At 40.5% G+C, this 15,552-nt stretch overlaps 1 protein-coding gene and 3 non-coding genes across 4 annotated transcripts; all 4 read left to right on the top strand.

Annotated features, from left to right (window-relative positions):
- The first annotated feature begins 4,518 nt into the window (after positions 1-4,518).
- Positions 4,519-4,590, top strand: trnaw-cca (transfer RNA tryptophan (anticodon CCA)). The gene has a single exon. It is a non-coding gene; the product is annotated as a tRNA-Trp (tRNA).
- A 485-nt stretch (positions 4,591-5,075) lies between these two features.
- trnaw-cca (transfer RNA tryptophan (anticodon CCA)) lies at positions 5,076-5,147 on the top strand. Its single transcript has one exon. It is a non-coding gene; the product is annotated as a tRNA-Trp (tRNA).
- Positions 5,148-7,158: 2,011 nt separating this feature from the next.
- Positions 7,159-8,716, top strand: LOC133958972 (uncharacterized). The gene is made up of 5 exons (XM_062394017.1): positions 7,159-7,257; positions 7,336-7,391; positions 7,465-7,695; positions 8,068-8,576; positions 8,650-8,716. The coding sequence occupies exons 1-5, from the start codon at positions 7,232-7,234 to the stop codon at positions 8,656-8,658; spliced, it is 831 nt and encodes a 276-aa protein (XP_062250001.1). The 5' UTR covers positions 7,159-7,231; the 3' UTR covers positions 8,659-8,716.
- Positions 8,717-11,756: 3,040 nt separating this feature from the next.
- Positions 11,757-11,828, top strand: trnaw-cca (transfer RNA tryptophan (anticodon CCA)). Its single transcript has one exon. It is a non-coding gene; the product is annotated as a tRNA-Trp (tRNA).
- Positions 11,829-15,552: the final 3,724 nt, after the last annotated feature.

Raw genomic sequence — 15,552 nt, 5'->3', positions numbered from 1 at the left:
TAAGTTATATGGGCCACAGTTCCAAAATCTACATTCAAGTCTACACCTACGGTTCATAAAGGAGGAATCCTTCACATTCAGGTCTGTGGTATTTAAAAGCTTCTTCTGGAAAAAGGTTTCCACTTTGAATGTAATCTGTCAAAAAGTTGTCCCTCTGAAGACAGTTGTAATTTGAATTACTGTAATTTCAGTGATTGTCTTGTAGTGTTGTACTGCTTGTATTTGGGGAAGGGTTTTGTGGGAAGACGCTTTTTGCTTTGCATTTTTCAGTGTGCTGTGTCCTGTGAGCTTTCGAATACTCAAGATCAACAGGAACTCCAAACTCATTGTTAGTGTAAGTTCCCTTGCGCATCAAGCATCACGTAAGGTCGCTCAATTTATTCACATTTCTGATAAGTCCATTAGTGGAAGATCTGATGGACCTTCATTGATTCTGACATTGTCTGCAGTAAAGCTTATGGGCAAGGATGTCAATGGTAAGTTCTATAATTACCTTACAGGGCATAGGGGGTGTTTCTAGTCAACCTTTTGTTTGATCTTGCAGAACAGTCCGAAGGAAGAATGCGGTCTACCTGAGACAACACAGGAATCATCTCAACCAACATGCAGTTTGAACAATGAGATTCAGGTTGCTTTCTGATCAATGGATTGAAATGATTCGCCCTCAGCTGCTAGCCCTTGAGCAACTCTGCAGGTGGTAGGTTGCTCATATTAAGTTCTTGAAATCGTGCAACAGCCTTCCTCAGTAGGTGAGCTTTTTTCTGAATCCTTGCTGGCCTTCGCACACTGTTTGTGTTTGTGCCTTTTTCTTCTTTCTTCGGTTTCTCAGGTTTAACTGTCCTAATTGTCTTTGCATGTCATCTAGGTTGGCTTAACCTGTGTTGGAATACTGAGAATCCAGTCACATTAAGATCAAGAGCCGCAAGCTTGTCTCGCTAACACTGCATCACTTCAGTCTCATGGGTGGTAAGTTAAGTTATTTTGGTTCCCTTGATTTCTCTTTAACACGCCATGGCTTAAATGTGTGACTCAACATGTTGCATAGACATCAGCTCTGCGTAACATTTTATTTGTAATGCACAACATAATGTTCATGTAGTCGTTGTCAAACATTGCAGTAGTGTTCAGTAGAGGGTTTTACTTGAGGGGGGACGGGCAACACTTTTCTCTCTTTTCAAATTTCTTGTTCAGCTTAACTTGCGACTGAGCAAGGCGACTTAACCCTCTGCAGGGAGTCATGGGATGTCTTGGTACAGCCGGCCTGTAGGGTCTTTATTTCTTTGATGAATTGTGCATCGCGGAAGGCCAATAGATGTGGTAAAAGGTGCTACGCCATTGGCGGTAAACAAACAATTGCACTGATCATTTGTCTCATTGGAATTTCAGTGTGGGATTCATGTGGGAGGGGGTGGGGAGATTTACATTGTCTTAACTTTTTTCCATTACAGCGTAAAACTTTGAAAGAAAGCCAAACCAGAACGCCTGAATCCTGTCGAATTGCAAACGGGAAAACAATATTATCTGGGATGCTGGTATCGTGGCTTTGCTAATATGGAAAAGAAGATATCTTTTAATTAGTCATTCGCCAATTCAGTGTCGTTGTGGGGAATGCTGGGGATTGGGGAAATCAGTAGTCTCTTTTTTCAAGTTTCAGCCTCCTGACCGAGAGAAATCCCCATGTGGTGACAGAATAATATATCAACCAGGTTCTGAGTGATTTTCTTTTCTTGGGGGAACGAAGTCTTGGTATGTACTGTGGTTGCTGTCTTGGAACAAAATATTAGTACCAGGCTTCAAATTTACTGTGTTGGATTGGCAGGGGACTGTGTATTCTTGAATCATGCAGATAAAGTTATATGGGCCGCCGTTCCAAAATCTTCATTCAAGTCTACACCTGCTTTTATTTGGGAAAAGGGTATTGTGGGGAGATGCTTTTTCCCTTTGCATTTTTCAGTGTGCTGTGTCCTGTGCGCTTTCCAATACCCATGATCACCACGAACACCTAACTCATTGTATCCCTGCACTTCTCTTCACAGAAATAGGAGTGCAAGACTGGCTCAAGAACAAGTGAAGTCCTCTAACCTGGAGCAGGTAATAAGGTGCTGGCTTAACTTTTCATAATGAACTTCTGCAATGTTGAAGTTGAAAAATTACATCTAGGATCTGGCTTTATATTAACCTCAAATAATTAGTAACAATAATGCTTTACTAGCATTTCTCTTTGGCCACAGGGCCTCCTGACTGAGATAAATCTCAATGTGGTGATAGAATAATATAGCAGCCAGGTGCTGAGTGGTTTTCTTTTACTGGGGGAACAAAGTCTTGGTTTTGTTCCTCCAGGTTTTGCTTTTGCCCTTATTACAGCAAAAACAAAAAAGCAAAAGACCCCGGTGGTGGCACTCCTGACTTTGTCAGGACAGGGTTCAATTCCCTGCGGTGTCTTGCTTTTATGAATGCTGTGCAATGGGGTGCAAAAAAAATGGTGTGTTAGAGAAGAACCCAATTTATTTGGGGGCCGATTCAGATCTAGGAATTCTTTTTTTTTCAAGTTCTTTAACATTGGGGAAATATTTCCCGGAAATACTTCATAGATCTTGATGAGTTAAGGGAACTGATATCTATGAGCGTGTGAAATTTGTTGCAGTTTGATTAAATTCAATCGGATTGACTGGCCTTTTTCTGCCATTGACAGTTGGGCCATTAGTGACTGAAAAGGTTCAGGCAGAAGAAAAAACGCTTATCTAAACATGCATCTGTCAAACTGAATTAGTATGATCTGATTAAAGTTCAGAAATAAATATTATAATAATTCACCATCCTGATCATTTCTTTCCTGAGCATTGACTTGTTGCACTTTCACTTTAATTCCTCAGATTAAACAAACATGTTAATTAATTAATACACTCCCCTGTTATTGTGTCGAGGTTTGCTAACAAAGACTCAGAAGCTAATAAAACCCATTTACTAGCCACTCTAAATAAGTTACTTTTTCAGAGTAACTTTGGCAACACTAGTTAGAAGTCACTACATCATAATGATGTGATTTTAATTATTAATCATTTAAAATGTATTTTCTGCAAAGAAACACATTTTTTCACTTTTGTTTACTGATTGTCTTTCACTCGTACTGCATCCATCTAAAGTAGCTTTACAACTTCCAAACACAGACCTTGCCTCGGCTCACCAAGAGCCGAGGCAACTCGGATATTCCGATCTCATACATGAAGAAGAGCAGTGGACTTTCCCGGGCGCTCATGGAGACGTATAGCTTGCAGTGTTGGCAGTGAACGCAACAGAATTACGTTGATGACATGGAAGCGTCATTATTTAGCTGAATATGGGTATACATGAGTATTTTTGGCAATGCGACTTGGACATTCAGACTATTTAATATTGCATGATTATTTATAGCTCAGTTTGAAAATGTAATGGCATTTTCACTTTGAAAACACAAATAAAATGTTCTCCCCGCGTACCCCCCTGAAACACTTTGCGTACCCCTGGGGGTACATGTACCCCAGTTTGGGAACCCAGGTGTTAGAGAACGCTCTCTATCAAATCTGAAAATATTGGCCTTGTGAAGAACTCATTGGTTCAATGTTGATCCATCTAAATCAATATCACTGTATGATTTGACAGACCTTGTGGCGCAACAGTAGCGTATCTGCATCCAGATCAGAAGGCTGTGTGTTTAAATCACATCAAGGTCAGAAGCATTCATTGTGTCCAATGTTATTTTTCAGGATATCACAGTCATCCCCATATTCTTAGCGTGATAGTGTTAGAGAGCGCTCTCCACATAATTCAATCACTAAACGTCATAGGTTCAGCTTTCAACCCTGTTTCCTTGACGATCTTTGCATTTGTATTGAATCACTCTAAATTAACATCACTTTAGGTTGTTAGAGACCTTTTGGCACAATGGCAGCACGTCCGAGACGGGTGAGCTGTGAGCTGCACCTCTGACCTCCGGTTGTGGGTTGGATAGAGAAGGAAGCTGGATCAGCCAGGCCCCCCCCTTGGCGATGTAGGAGAAGAGAGGCTGGACAGCCTGCTGGCCTTCGAAGGATTGTAGAAAGAGAGAGAGCTTGGGGAGACCTCTCCTTACATTGGCCCCGGTGACCTCACAGGTCTTGGACCAGAGTGACCAATAGGAGTTGACCCTGGTGGTTCTTGACACCTTTGTGTGACATTGCCCAGACCCCAGGACATGCAGCATCCTGTTACATCCTCTGGGAGACTGAGTTCCTTGACTTTCTAAGATCAATGGAACCTGTGGCATCTTGGGGGATTGAGTGCACTCCAGCACATGCGGCATGTTTGTTACAAGTTTGACTGAAAGGAGGCCTGTGGTTTGCACAAAAACCATGTCCCAACAACAATAACTTTATCAAAACACCAATTCAGTAAAGATTGTTATTTACAAAGAACACATCGGTTCACTCTTATATTGTTTTAATGATGACCTTTATTCTTCTATTGCATCCGTATAAAGTGGCATTACTGTCCAAGACAATGGACCTTGTGGCGCAACGGTAGCGCGTCTGACTCCAGATCAGAAGGCTGCGCGTTCAAATCACGTCAAGGTCAGCTGTGCTATCAAATGCATGTGTTCATCCACAGCATCAGGTATGACTTATGGAACATTTGTTCTTTAGCAAATGTATGGGGATGTATAATACAGCCTTCTCCAACAACACCTAATCAAAACACCAAATCCGGAAATATCTTCCAACTGAAGAACTCATTGGTTCAATGTTTATTTCAGTTTAACAGATAATCTTTGCACTTCCATTGCATCTAAATTAACGTCAGTATTTGATTTTACAGACCTTGTGGCACAACTGTAGTACATCTGACTCCAGATCAGAAGCCTGCATGCTCAAATCATGTCAAGGTATTGTTGTATTCAATGTGTCAAGTGAAATTTTCCAGGATGCCACCAGTTCAGTGATGAAATTTAGGGTGACGTGTTAGACAACGCTTTCCATCAAATATGAAAATATCCGCCTTTTGAAGAATTCATTGGTTCAATGTTGAATCCCTCTAAATTAACATTACTGTAGATTTTTACTGACCTTGTGGCGCAATGGTAGCGCGTCTGACTCCAGATCAGAAGGCTGCGTGTTCAAATCACGTCAAGGTAAAATCTGGTCTTTTGCAGTCAATGTGTCCTGTGTTCCTTACCTGAAATATTTTTTTAAATGAATCATTTTTAAATAATTTTCTGCAAAGAACACTTTTGAAATACTGATTTATAGAAGGCCTTTGCACTTGTAATCTGTCTAAAATAGCATTAAAACTTCCAAAAACACAGACCTTGTGGCACAACTGTAGTGCATCTGACTCCAGATCAGAAGGCTGCATGCTCATATCACGTCAAGATATTGTTGCCTTCAATGTGTGCAGTCATTTTCCAGGATGTCACCAGTTCACTGTCAACATTTTTTGTATAACCTGTCTCACCAGTGACAGAGAGGAAGTTAAGGGAGAGAGCCTGGAAACAAAGACATTGACTTCGGTGTTTGATTAGAGAACCGTCACTAAGTTTTTGTATGATGGCGCCATCGTTTGACCATTTGATAAAAACTGCATTAACTTGAAAACATTTTTTTTTAAACAAGACAGACAATGAAATACTACAGCAGCGTTTGAAATCATAAATTTAATTTGCTCATGAATTTTGCATGAGAAGACCTGTATTGAGGTATCTGTACTTGATGACTTCTGTTTAATGCCACTTTAGTCAACTAATGAATTATGCACTTTTTACTAAAGCTTTAGTTAAAGGTTACATTGCAGATTGGGAAAAGCAAATTCAAATATGTTCAGAGACACTGAAGTTGGAAACAATGATGAAAGATGCAGCTTACTATCAACACTACTCGTTTAAGCATGGAGCTGGTTCTGTTATGGCTCAAGGCTGGATAGCTGCCGCTGGAGCCGGCACGTTGACATTTACTAATGATTTTCACTGCTGATGGAAGCAACATGATTCATATTCATTCAGCATCTATTGGATGTTCCTAGACAAACAAACAAAACAACCAAAGATCTTTTCAGGTTTAAGAAGTGGAATATATTCCTCTTCGTCTCGATGAGCTGCATCACACTTGTTGCAGAATAAAGGCAAATGCCAGGGAGAGCGTCACCATGGACAAGAGAAGAAACTGAATGTGTCATTGGTTCAGTCATTGACTACAGTGAATTTCCCATACAGAAATTAAATTAGATGATTTTCTTGACTCAATGTGTCTCATCCCGCTCACCACCTTTTCCAGAGACTTCCATCCGGAAAAAGGTTCCGGTCCATCAGGACTAAAACCTCACGCCATCTGAACAGTTTTTTCCCTATGGCAGTGGGGCTCACAAACAAGCCCCCTGCATCACACTGTGTCTGCCCCCCCCCCCCCCTCACATAATTTACACTTGATATATTATTGGCACTATCACCAATCTCTGCACCTTAGCACCGCACGTGCCCATAACTCTGGTACTGTATATATTTTGTTCCATATTGTTGTTTATGTTGTTTTTATACTGTTGTTTTATGTTCAGTGCACCAACGAACGATACCAAGGCAATTTTCTGTATGTGCAAACATACCTGGCAATAAAAATTATTCTGACTCTGATTCTGATTACTTTTGAATCTCCAGACATTGAACATTTCTTATTAAAAAAATAAATATTTTCCGATTGGAAATCGGAATACATTATTTACAATAGTCATTTTGAGTATTGAAAAGGTTTTTTGTCACAATGCATATCAACGAAACTATTAATCAATATTACTTTATTTATGTAGCACTTTTCATGCACAAAAAATTATATTATTTTTCATAAAATCCTGAGAAGGCAGAGATGTATTTAAGTGAGTAAAATCAATAAAATAAAGTGCATTAGAAGAAAAATAATCAAAAAATATTAAAGTAAGTACATTTAAAAAAAGGTTATTTTCCTCGGTTCCTAATTTTAACTGAAACAAAAGTTTCTACACACTGACAGTTATAATAATCAGACATATACGAAACTTGATTTATTTTTTCATTCAACATAAACACTGAGGTAATGAAGAGAGGCCACCAACCTTGTTGCACCTGATCCTCGTTCAGTCAATGTGCTGAGGTCTGACCTGTCAATCACCAGCAGCTGTCCATTGTTAAACTGGGATTGATGGCAGCATTTATAAACCCGCACCTCCGTCTGCATGTTCAGTGTGATCCTTCAACATGACGACTGCACGGTTCTTCTTTGGGTAAGCTGCCGTTCTTGTGTCACAGGCAATATGTCTTTTAAGAAACTTGTGTTCTCATGTTTGATTAAATAATTTCAGGGCTTCCCTCTGGGCTCTGCTGATTGTGGACATGTGCTGTGGCCCTGTCAAGAGAGGTAATCTCAGTCTGGTTAAAACATTTGCATGCTCCCGTTAAATTCACGTTTGAATAATGTCTCTTGTGTTCAGGCTTTAATCCCGGTGCATCCAGTTCTATGTATCCAAGATCAGGCGCTAGTCAGGGAATGCCTTCCAGCCAGTATTCAGCTGGAGTCATGCCTGAGGGTGCTTATCCTGAGCTGTCTACATCTGCTGGCTCTGGTTCTTCTACCAGACCTTTTCAGCCCAGGAGCCAGAGAGCGAAGGAGGATCCTGCAGGCCCAGCACAGTCAGGAGCTGGATTTCAATCTGGCTCAGAAGGTAGAATATCGAATGCTTTAGAAAATATTTTTAGTATCTACACTATAGCTCTTGGTGCTAGTACCTTGTGTTTTTTTGTTAACAATTGTTCAATAGAATCCTGTAGAGAAGTGCCCTGACAGGTGCTCAGTGATTGAAGTTGCAATCGTCAAGTACAAATTATTTTGTCCAGACTCATTGGAGCATCTGAATTTATCTCTGCACGCACCTTGTGCATAAGCTAATCCTGGGTTGAGGCGCAATGACTTCACCATATCAGGTTGATTTTAGTCCCTTGGCAGGATTTTGAATGAAGGGCTTGGTTACTTTTGTGACTTAAGATTTTTACTCTGCTGCACCTCATTTGACCTTGCACATTTAATTTTTCCACAGAGAGCAAATGGCTCATTGCACCTCCTATCGTCGAAGATGAGGAAACCTCTCCACCGGTGTACCAGGCAGGGGAGCTGTCCCAATTCGAAAGGTCCCTTGAGACTGGCGATTATGACTACGAGACTGTGGAAGAAGGCCCCCTGCCGCCACCTTATTATGGACCAGAGTATGATCACACGCCTCTGGATGAATCTCTTGAAGGCTACACCAGCCCACCTCTCCCAGATGGACGCTGGATCGCTTATCCTTACTACGACTACAGGTTCCTGACTGGCCAATATCCAACAGGCACAGTCAGTTACTTCAGCGGCAGTTCAGACCAAGGATCCAACAAATACAAAGAGGTTCACTATGTGAGAGAATCCCCTTCCTCACAGCCAATCAACTCTCCCATGGCTAAAACTCCTGAGGTTCCACAGGCTCCAAAGCGACCCATTTATTCAGGTAGACCAGCAAGGCAACCAATTCGCCATGCAGGTGGTTATGGGAGCCAATCTTACAACGTCAAGGTAAATTGACACAATCTGGCAAAATCGTGCATTTTATTTTTGTACATGTGCTAATGTTGACCTTGTCTTTCAGATTCGTTAAGAGGTGGATCCCTCCACAAGATGTTTCAAAATTCAATAAAAGACCTTTCAAATCTTAAGTTTCATGCATTTTTATTGACCTGTAAAGGACTTGTTCCAGGTGGCAGCATAATGAAATGCTGGTGACGAATCAAACATGGGGAAAAGATTGGTTTAACATGCGGCCTCCTCTGCCCTTAATGTACATGTGAAAATCCGCAAGTTTCCCAACTATTAAACTGCTTTCCCACATGCTCTTTATCCCCAACCCCCTTCTGTCAACATGTTGACTGTTAACATGTGTTTTTATTTGTTTACAGTACATTTTGAATGAAATGGTGGCAAACACTGACATGTATTGTGAAGCTTACATTGCCGTAAAAGACCAGTCTGGTGTCATCAGAAAACCACTAGAACTATTCCTGTCAACTTATGGGCTAGGATTCTATAGTGTGGAAAAGCTCCAACTGCAGGTGAGGTGGGGGGGCAACAAGTCAGAAATGACAGCTCTACTTGAAGCCATGGTTTCATGGCCTACTCTGTCCAGAGAGGACATTGAAATACACATGGAGCAGATTTTTTTTTTAAATTATATATCATCCTAGGGGTACCAATACCTCCAAATTAAATCCCAGAAAGGTGTATAATATTGGCCTTTTTAATTTTACAAGAGTGGAAGATGAATATCTTACATATCCAATTGCTTTGAATTTAAAAACACACTTGTAGCACATCTCACTGCACTGTTTAATTCTACAATCCAATTAGGGTTGAACTCAGTGCCTCAGATACAAACATTTTAGTCCTGGTGCACTGGTGTTCTAGAGCCATACAGCACATGATCACATTAAAGAGTCAAACCCAAAAGCTGTGAATCATAAGTGCAGTCAGAAGATCAGAGCTAACTTGAACCCCTTTGGGTGAGTTCGGCACGATATGTCTTGCAATAAGTTACTATGGAACCTTGACCTCATGTGGTTGGGCCTTCAGTGATAGTCATACGGCCTACAGTTAATTTGTAAATACATATACTTTGCCATAAAACCAAGTTAATTATTTTATTTGTATAGCCCTTTTAACAGCTCATACTCTACATAGGATTAAAGATAAAAGTAAAGCTAGATATAAGGTACGTGTCATCAAACTGCGACACATTAAACAATATTTTATTTTGGGTTAAAGTGTCAGACGAGCCTATTCATTAAATGTAATGCAATATTCACAGAATGTTGTTTCATCCCTTCAGTGGTGTCTCAAAGGCCTGTACAATCAATGGAGCTATTCTGAAAGCTTGTCTAGGCCCGACACCGTGAGGACCGTTAATTGTTTTTTTCTTTAATGTGTCATGTATCCGTGTTCATCCCCATGAACACAAAATAACTCTCGCCGCCCCACAGTGGGCTTAGACGTGAACCTCTCTGCACTGATGTATTTGTGTACCTGGTGGTGACGAGTCTGACTCCAGATCAGAAGCTTGACAGTCCGAGTCCTGTCTGCGTCAAACAGTAACACTGTTTCACTTTCAAAAAAAACATTTCGAAAGCAAAATGGAATACAATAATGAACATGAGCTCAAAGTTGGAGCCTCTGAAAGGTAAATGCATAAAGTTAACAGAAAACAAAGAGTGTATAAACATTAACAAATAAAACACATACATTTAAATATTTCCGGCCTCTAAGCAGTGATTTGCTTTTTGGATCTAAACTGCATATTCCTGCTTTGGATGGTTTGCTTTTCGGCTAAAGGCCATGGTGCCTTCCAGATTTCGAATGGATGGGTTATAAATACTGTCCCCTGTGTTCTTTAAAGTTTGTTAACTTAGAACTCGCTAGATGATGTTTTCCTCACCAAAACTCTGCTGCAAAATCTGCAGACATGTTAATAAGAGTTCTCACAACCAGTACATGATTGGGGGAAATGATCTGTGCAAGTAATATGTTCACTCTGTTTTGGAAACTGCTTAATTTATGGCCTTTGCACATTTATTGCATACATTTAAAGTAACATGACGATATCCAACGTTACACCTTGTGGTGCAATGGCAGCGTGTCTGACTCCAGATCAGAAGGCTTGAATTCAAGGTATAAGTCAGAATAGGTATGTTTTTAGTTTTCAGCGGAAGATGTGTAAACTTTCTGATGCCCGGATGTCGATGGGGAGCTCATTCCATCATTTAGGAGCCAGGACAGCAAACAGTCGTGATTTTGATGAGTGTTTAGCTTGCAGTGAAGGACCACGAGCCGATTGGCCGAAGCAGAGCGGAGTGAACGTGTTTGGGTGTTACGTTTGACCATGTCCTGGATGTTGACTGGACCTGATCCATTCACAGCAAAGTACGCAAGTACTAATGTTTTGCACTAGATACGGGCAACCACTGGAGGAGGAGCAGAGTAGTGTGAATGAATTTAGGTTGGTTAAAAACCAGTCGAGCTTCTGCCTTCTGGATGAGCTGCAAAGGTCGGATGACAGTAGTAGGTAGACCTGCCAGGAGGGTTATACAGTAGTCTAGGCATGAGATGGCATGTTCTTTTCCAGGATGTCACAATCATCCCCATATTCTTAGCGTGATGTGTTAGAGAGCGCTCTCCACATAACTGAATCATTTAATGTCTGAAAACTCATAGGTTCAGTTTTCAACCATTCCTTGACGATCTTTGCATTTGTATTGATTCGCTCTAAATTAACATCACTTTCGGTTGTTAGAGACCTTTTGGTACAATGGTAGCGCGTCTGACTCCACATCAGAAGGCTGTGTGTTCAAATTCGTCAAGGTCAAATCGGGTTTATTGCAGTCAATGTGTCCTGTGTTCCTTACATGAAATTTATTTTAAAATCAATCATTTTTTAATAATTTTTCTGCAAAGAACACTTTTTAAATACAGATTTATAGATATCCTTTGCACTTGTACTGAATCTGTCTAAAATAGCATTACAACTTCCAAAAACACAGACCTTGTGAAACAGCTGTATTTTCCACCAGTTCACTGTCAAAATTTTGTGTGACATGTTAGAGAATGCTCTCCATCAAATATGAAAATATCTGCCTCGTGAAGAACTCTTTGAATCAAATTTGAATCCTGTTTTAATGGTGATCTTTGCTATCTGTAGATAATTACTCAGACCTTGTGGTGCAACGGTAGCGCGTCTGACTCCAGATCAGAAGGCTGAGTGTTCAAATCACGTCAAGGTCAAACAGATGTGGGGTCAACCTTGTCAATTGCGGATTTCAAGGTGAGAAGTTACTAAATGAGTTTCACCTGCCAAAGATGTGCTCCTATTTCTGCAGAAGTGTGTTTTGAAAATCTTTTCTGCAAAAAACACTCGTTCGTTCTTATACATTATTCTAATGACGACCTTTACACTTCTATTGCATCTATTTAAAGTGGCATTATTGTCACAGGTCGTAGACCCTGTGGCGCAACGGTAGCATGTCTGACTCCAGATCAGAAGGTTGCATGTTCAAATCACGTCAAGGTCAACTGTGTTTTCAAAGGCACGTGTCCATCCACAGCATCAGGTTTGACTTATATAACAGTTGTTCTTTAGCAAATCTATGGGGATGAATAATAGAGCCTTTCTCCAACAACACCTAATCAAATCCCCAACTAAGGAAAAAGGAAACAGATTTCTTGCAATCAATGTGTCCCATGTTCTTTTCAAGGATGTCAAAGGGTGAAGCCTTGGCAAAGTAAGAGTAAGTAGTTTTAGCTTGGCCTGTGTAGGATTTTAAATTCTAGCTGGTATGTGGGTCTGACTGAACTCTTAATGAATAAAGACAGGAGGGGGGGGGCATGAGCAGTTTGAACCAGATAAGGCCTTCACACAAATTATTTATAAATAACCCTTGATGCATAGTGTTAAAAATGAATCTTTTAATTGTTCTAAATTCTAACTTCTGATTTTAAAGCATAATTCCCGTAGTTGAAGGAACTGTCCCATCTGGGGCATAGTCAGGTTGACATTGTTTGGTTAAGTTGTTTGAATGTCTGTACAAACAGAACGTACAGCCGAGGGAGCAGGAACATAATATTTCCGACTCAAGGCTAGTTTATGAAACAACATCGAACTATCAGGAGAGAGAGAGTTGTCTAGAAACCGGCAGCATAGAGAAGGAGCGTGACGGAGGACGGCTTCTTTCCACTTCCTGGATTCCGTGACAAGAGGTGTGGGACTACAGCTTTGGACCAACAAGGGAAAACCCCAAAGTGATTTGCGGTGACTCTCCTCCAATATTTTAAACCAATCACATTAAATCTACTGTTATAATTATATCAAACCCCTTCTGTTCAGGGCCATTATTGACTACCTATTTCTAACCCATTTAGCCTAGGCTGTGATAATTGTCCAATAAATACTTGAATGGGACCAGTCAGGCTCATCTCTTATTTAGGATAAACCAACATGCCTGACACCTGGCACAAGGAACTCACAACAATGAATTTCATTCATTCACTTTTCGGGGAGTGTAACAGTCACCCTGGCTCGGGCCACCACAAGGGAAAGTTGAAAAAATAAAGTGTTTGCAGCAGTGTGGTAGATTTAAAAACCTAACAAGACTAAAGGGGAGACAGACAAATGCAGAAAAAGATGAATATTTGTTGCATGAGTAAGTTAGATGAGTTTTTGGAATGGTTGAAATCAGTTGATGTGCAGGAGTTGCTGGCGACCCAAAAAAGTGAGTGTTGAGTGTTACTGTTGTGTCAGCATTTACACTAGGGACAAGGTGGTCGAGTTTGTAGCTGTTACAGACAAACACACCAACACACACACACACACACACACACACACACACTATTCAATATTTGAGTATGAATAGAAATCTCAGTATGATTGCACCATTTGTCTTTGTGCTATTAACAGCAGGCATTTTATGAGGACAAATATGTGTGCAGTGGTTTCTGTCTTGGTTCTCTTCCACGACTCATTGTCTCCGGCCTCCTCTCGTGGTGGTCTCTTGAACGCTGAACGAAGCCAAGCCCCAGATGCCGGCTGACTGTTGAAACGAAGGCTCAGGGAGGTTTTGGCAGGATGACCACTTCTGGAAAGATTCACCGCTGTCTCGCACAGTTTCTCCTTTCGTTCACAGTTGGCCGGGGTTCAGTGGCGCCCCACAGCTTTTTGGAATGACCTTGGAGGCATTTCCAGACTGACAGGCGTCAACGTGGGCCCTCTGGGTGATGGTGGGAGTGTGTTTGATTGCGATGTGATGTGGTTCTGAAACCTGTGTGATGATTTAGCTTCTCTCGTGGACGAGGCCAAAGTTTGTCAGACGTCCAATCGGTTGAGTCTGGTCCAGATCAGTCAAGAAACTTTGCTCCAACAAATTGGAATCAAGTAAGGAATCTTCTCACACTCCCACTAAACTGAACATATAAGGGAAAAATAAAGGAAAGTTTGAATATAATTAAATGTACTGTTTTGTGAAATATGCTTTTTTATGTTGGAGAGTTGGAGAAGATCTGTACCATTTTCAAATCTGTCCTTTTATCACCTTGCTCTAATAACAAGGTGAATAATAATAATAGTGATGATAATGATTATTACAATAATAACAAGAGATCTCCAGAGTCCATCTGGTTTTAGAAAAGGTCAAACTAAAGATTCAATACAGAAGGACAAATACATTTAATTTATGAGGCTTGATATGTTGATGCTATCTACAGTAAAAAAGTCTGATTCAACCTCTGGGCTAAATTCACGCTGACATTATTGTAGCTATTGATCCAACTCAATGTTTTACCAGAGTCAGAAGATGACAACTGTGGTGAGCTAGACAACCATCGGGATGGGAGACACTTCATCATCCATTCATTATCTAAACCACTGATAATTTGAGGGGGATGGAGTCTCTGGTTCTTGTATGATAAACACCTGCGGGGAGTTTCATTCTTCTAACCCTAACCCCTCATCAAATTTGATACAAATATGAATGTGTCCTCATATTAAACTTAAAGGAAATGTATGTAAACTGATACTGCAAGGCAATAATTCAGGTTTTGTCATGTCTATGGAAATATTGGTAGCGAAGATACTGTTGTGATGTAAAATTCTAGATCCTCTATACTCTTCATAGGTTTCCTTCTATTATACTCATAGCTGGATTAATGATGTGACCAAGCAGAGAAAGGATCAGGATTGTTAAACTTTTATTTCTAGAATGTTTTTTACAAGATACTTGAATAAGCTGATCACCTAAGAGAGGTACAGCCAGATCTTGGGCACCTCTTCATCAATGTCAGCAGCTGATCTATGATGTCTTCCTGCACCTGAACTACCTACTCTGCTGTTCAACATTTCACGCAGCAACAGAGCCATCCTCCTCCAGCTCCGTGTCAGGAACATCTTTAAACTGACAAAAACCTGGCACACAGTCTGTCAGAGTGCTCCTGGTGTCCTCCAAGCTGCCATGGTTGACAAAACTTTCCAAAATGTTTTAGAATTTGACAGAGATGACAGATTTTACCGTAGGTAAAAGTGCTTTTTTAAATCAGTTAACTGCACATGATGGCAGATGTCTTACTTTGCACAATGACAGCTGTGAATAAAAGAGTAAATAAATACCTTCTGTTCACTTCTTTTATTCTTTTCTTTTTGTCAGTATAGCCATAACTCAATGATGTGATTAGTCTGGCTTTTGGCAACATGACAGCTTTGAGAATCAAACTGCCACCAAAAAAACATTTGTGCATCAGTGATAACTTGGGGGTCATAATAATAACATTGTTATGTTGGATTTAGGGGCCTTCAGACATTTGTCCCCAACGAGTTTGGATTATTAGTTCTATGGAACCCTTTTGGCAATAGACCTTTTGTTGGGGAATTAACTGGTACAGTAGCAACATTAGTTTATTAAGTCCAAACATTTTATTAAATTTATTACCTCTAATCAAATTGGACACAATCAGTAATTGGGGT

Source organism: Platichthys flesus, chromosome 8 (genome assembly GCF_949316205.1).
Source record: "Platichthys flesus chromosome 8, fPlaFle2.1, whole genome shotgun sequence".
Taxonomy (NCBI): Eukaryota; Metazoa; Chordata; class Actinopteri; order Pleuronectiformes; family Pleuronectidae; genus Platichthys; species Platichthys flesus.
This window is presented reverse-complemented; position numbering and strand designations above follow the sequence as displayed.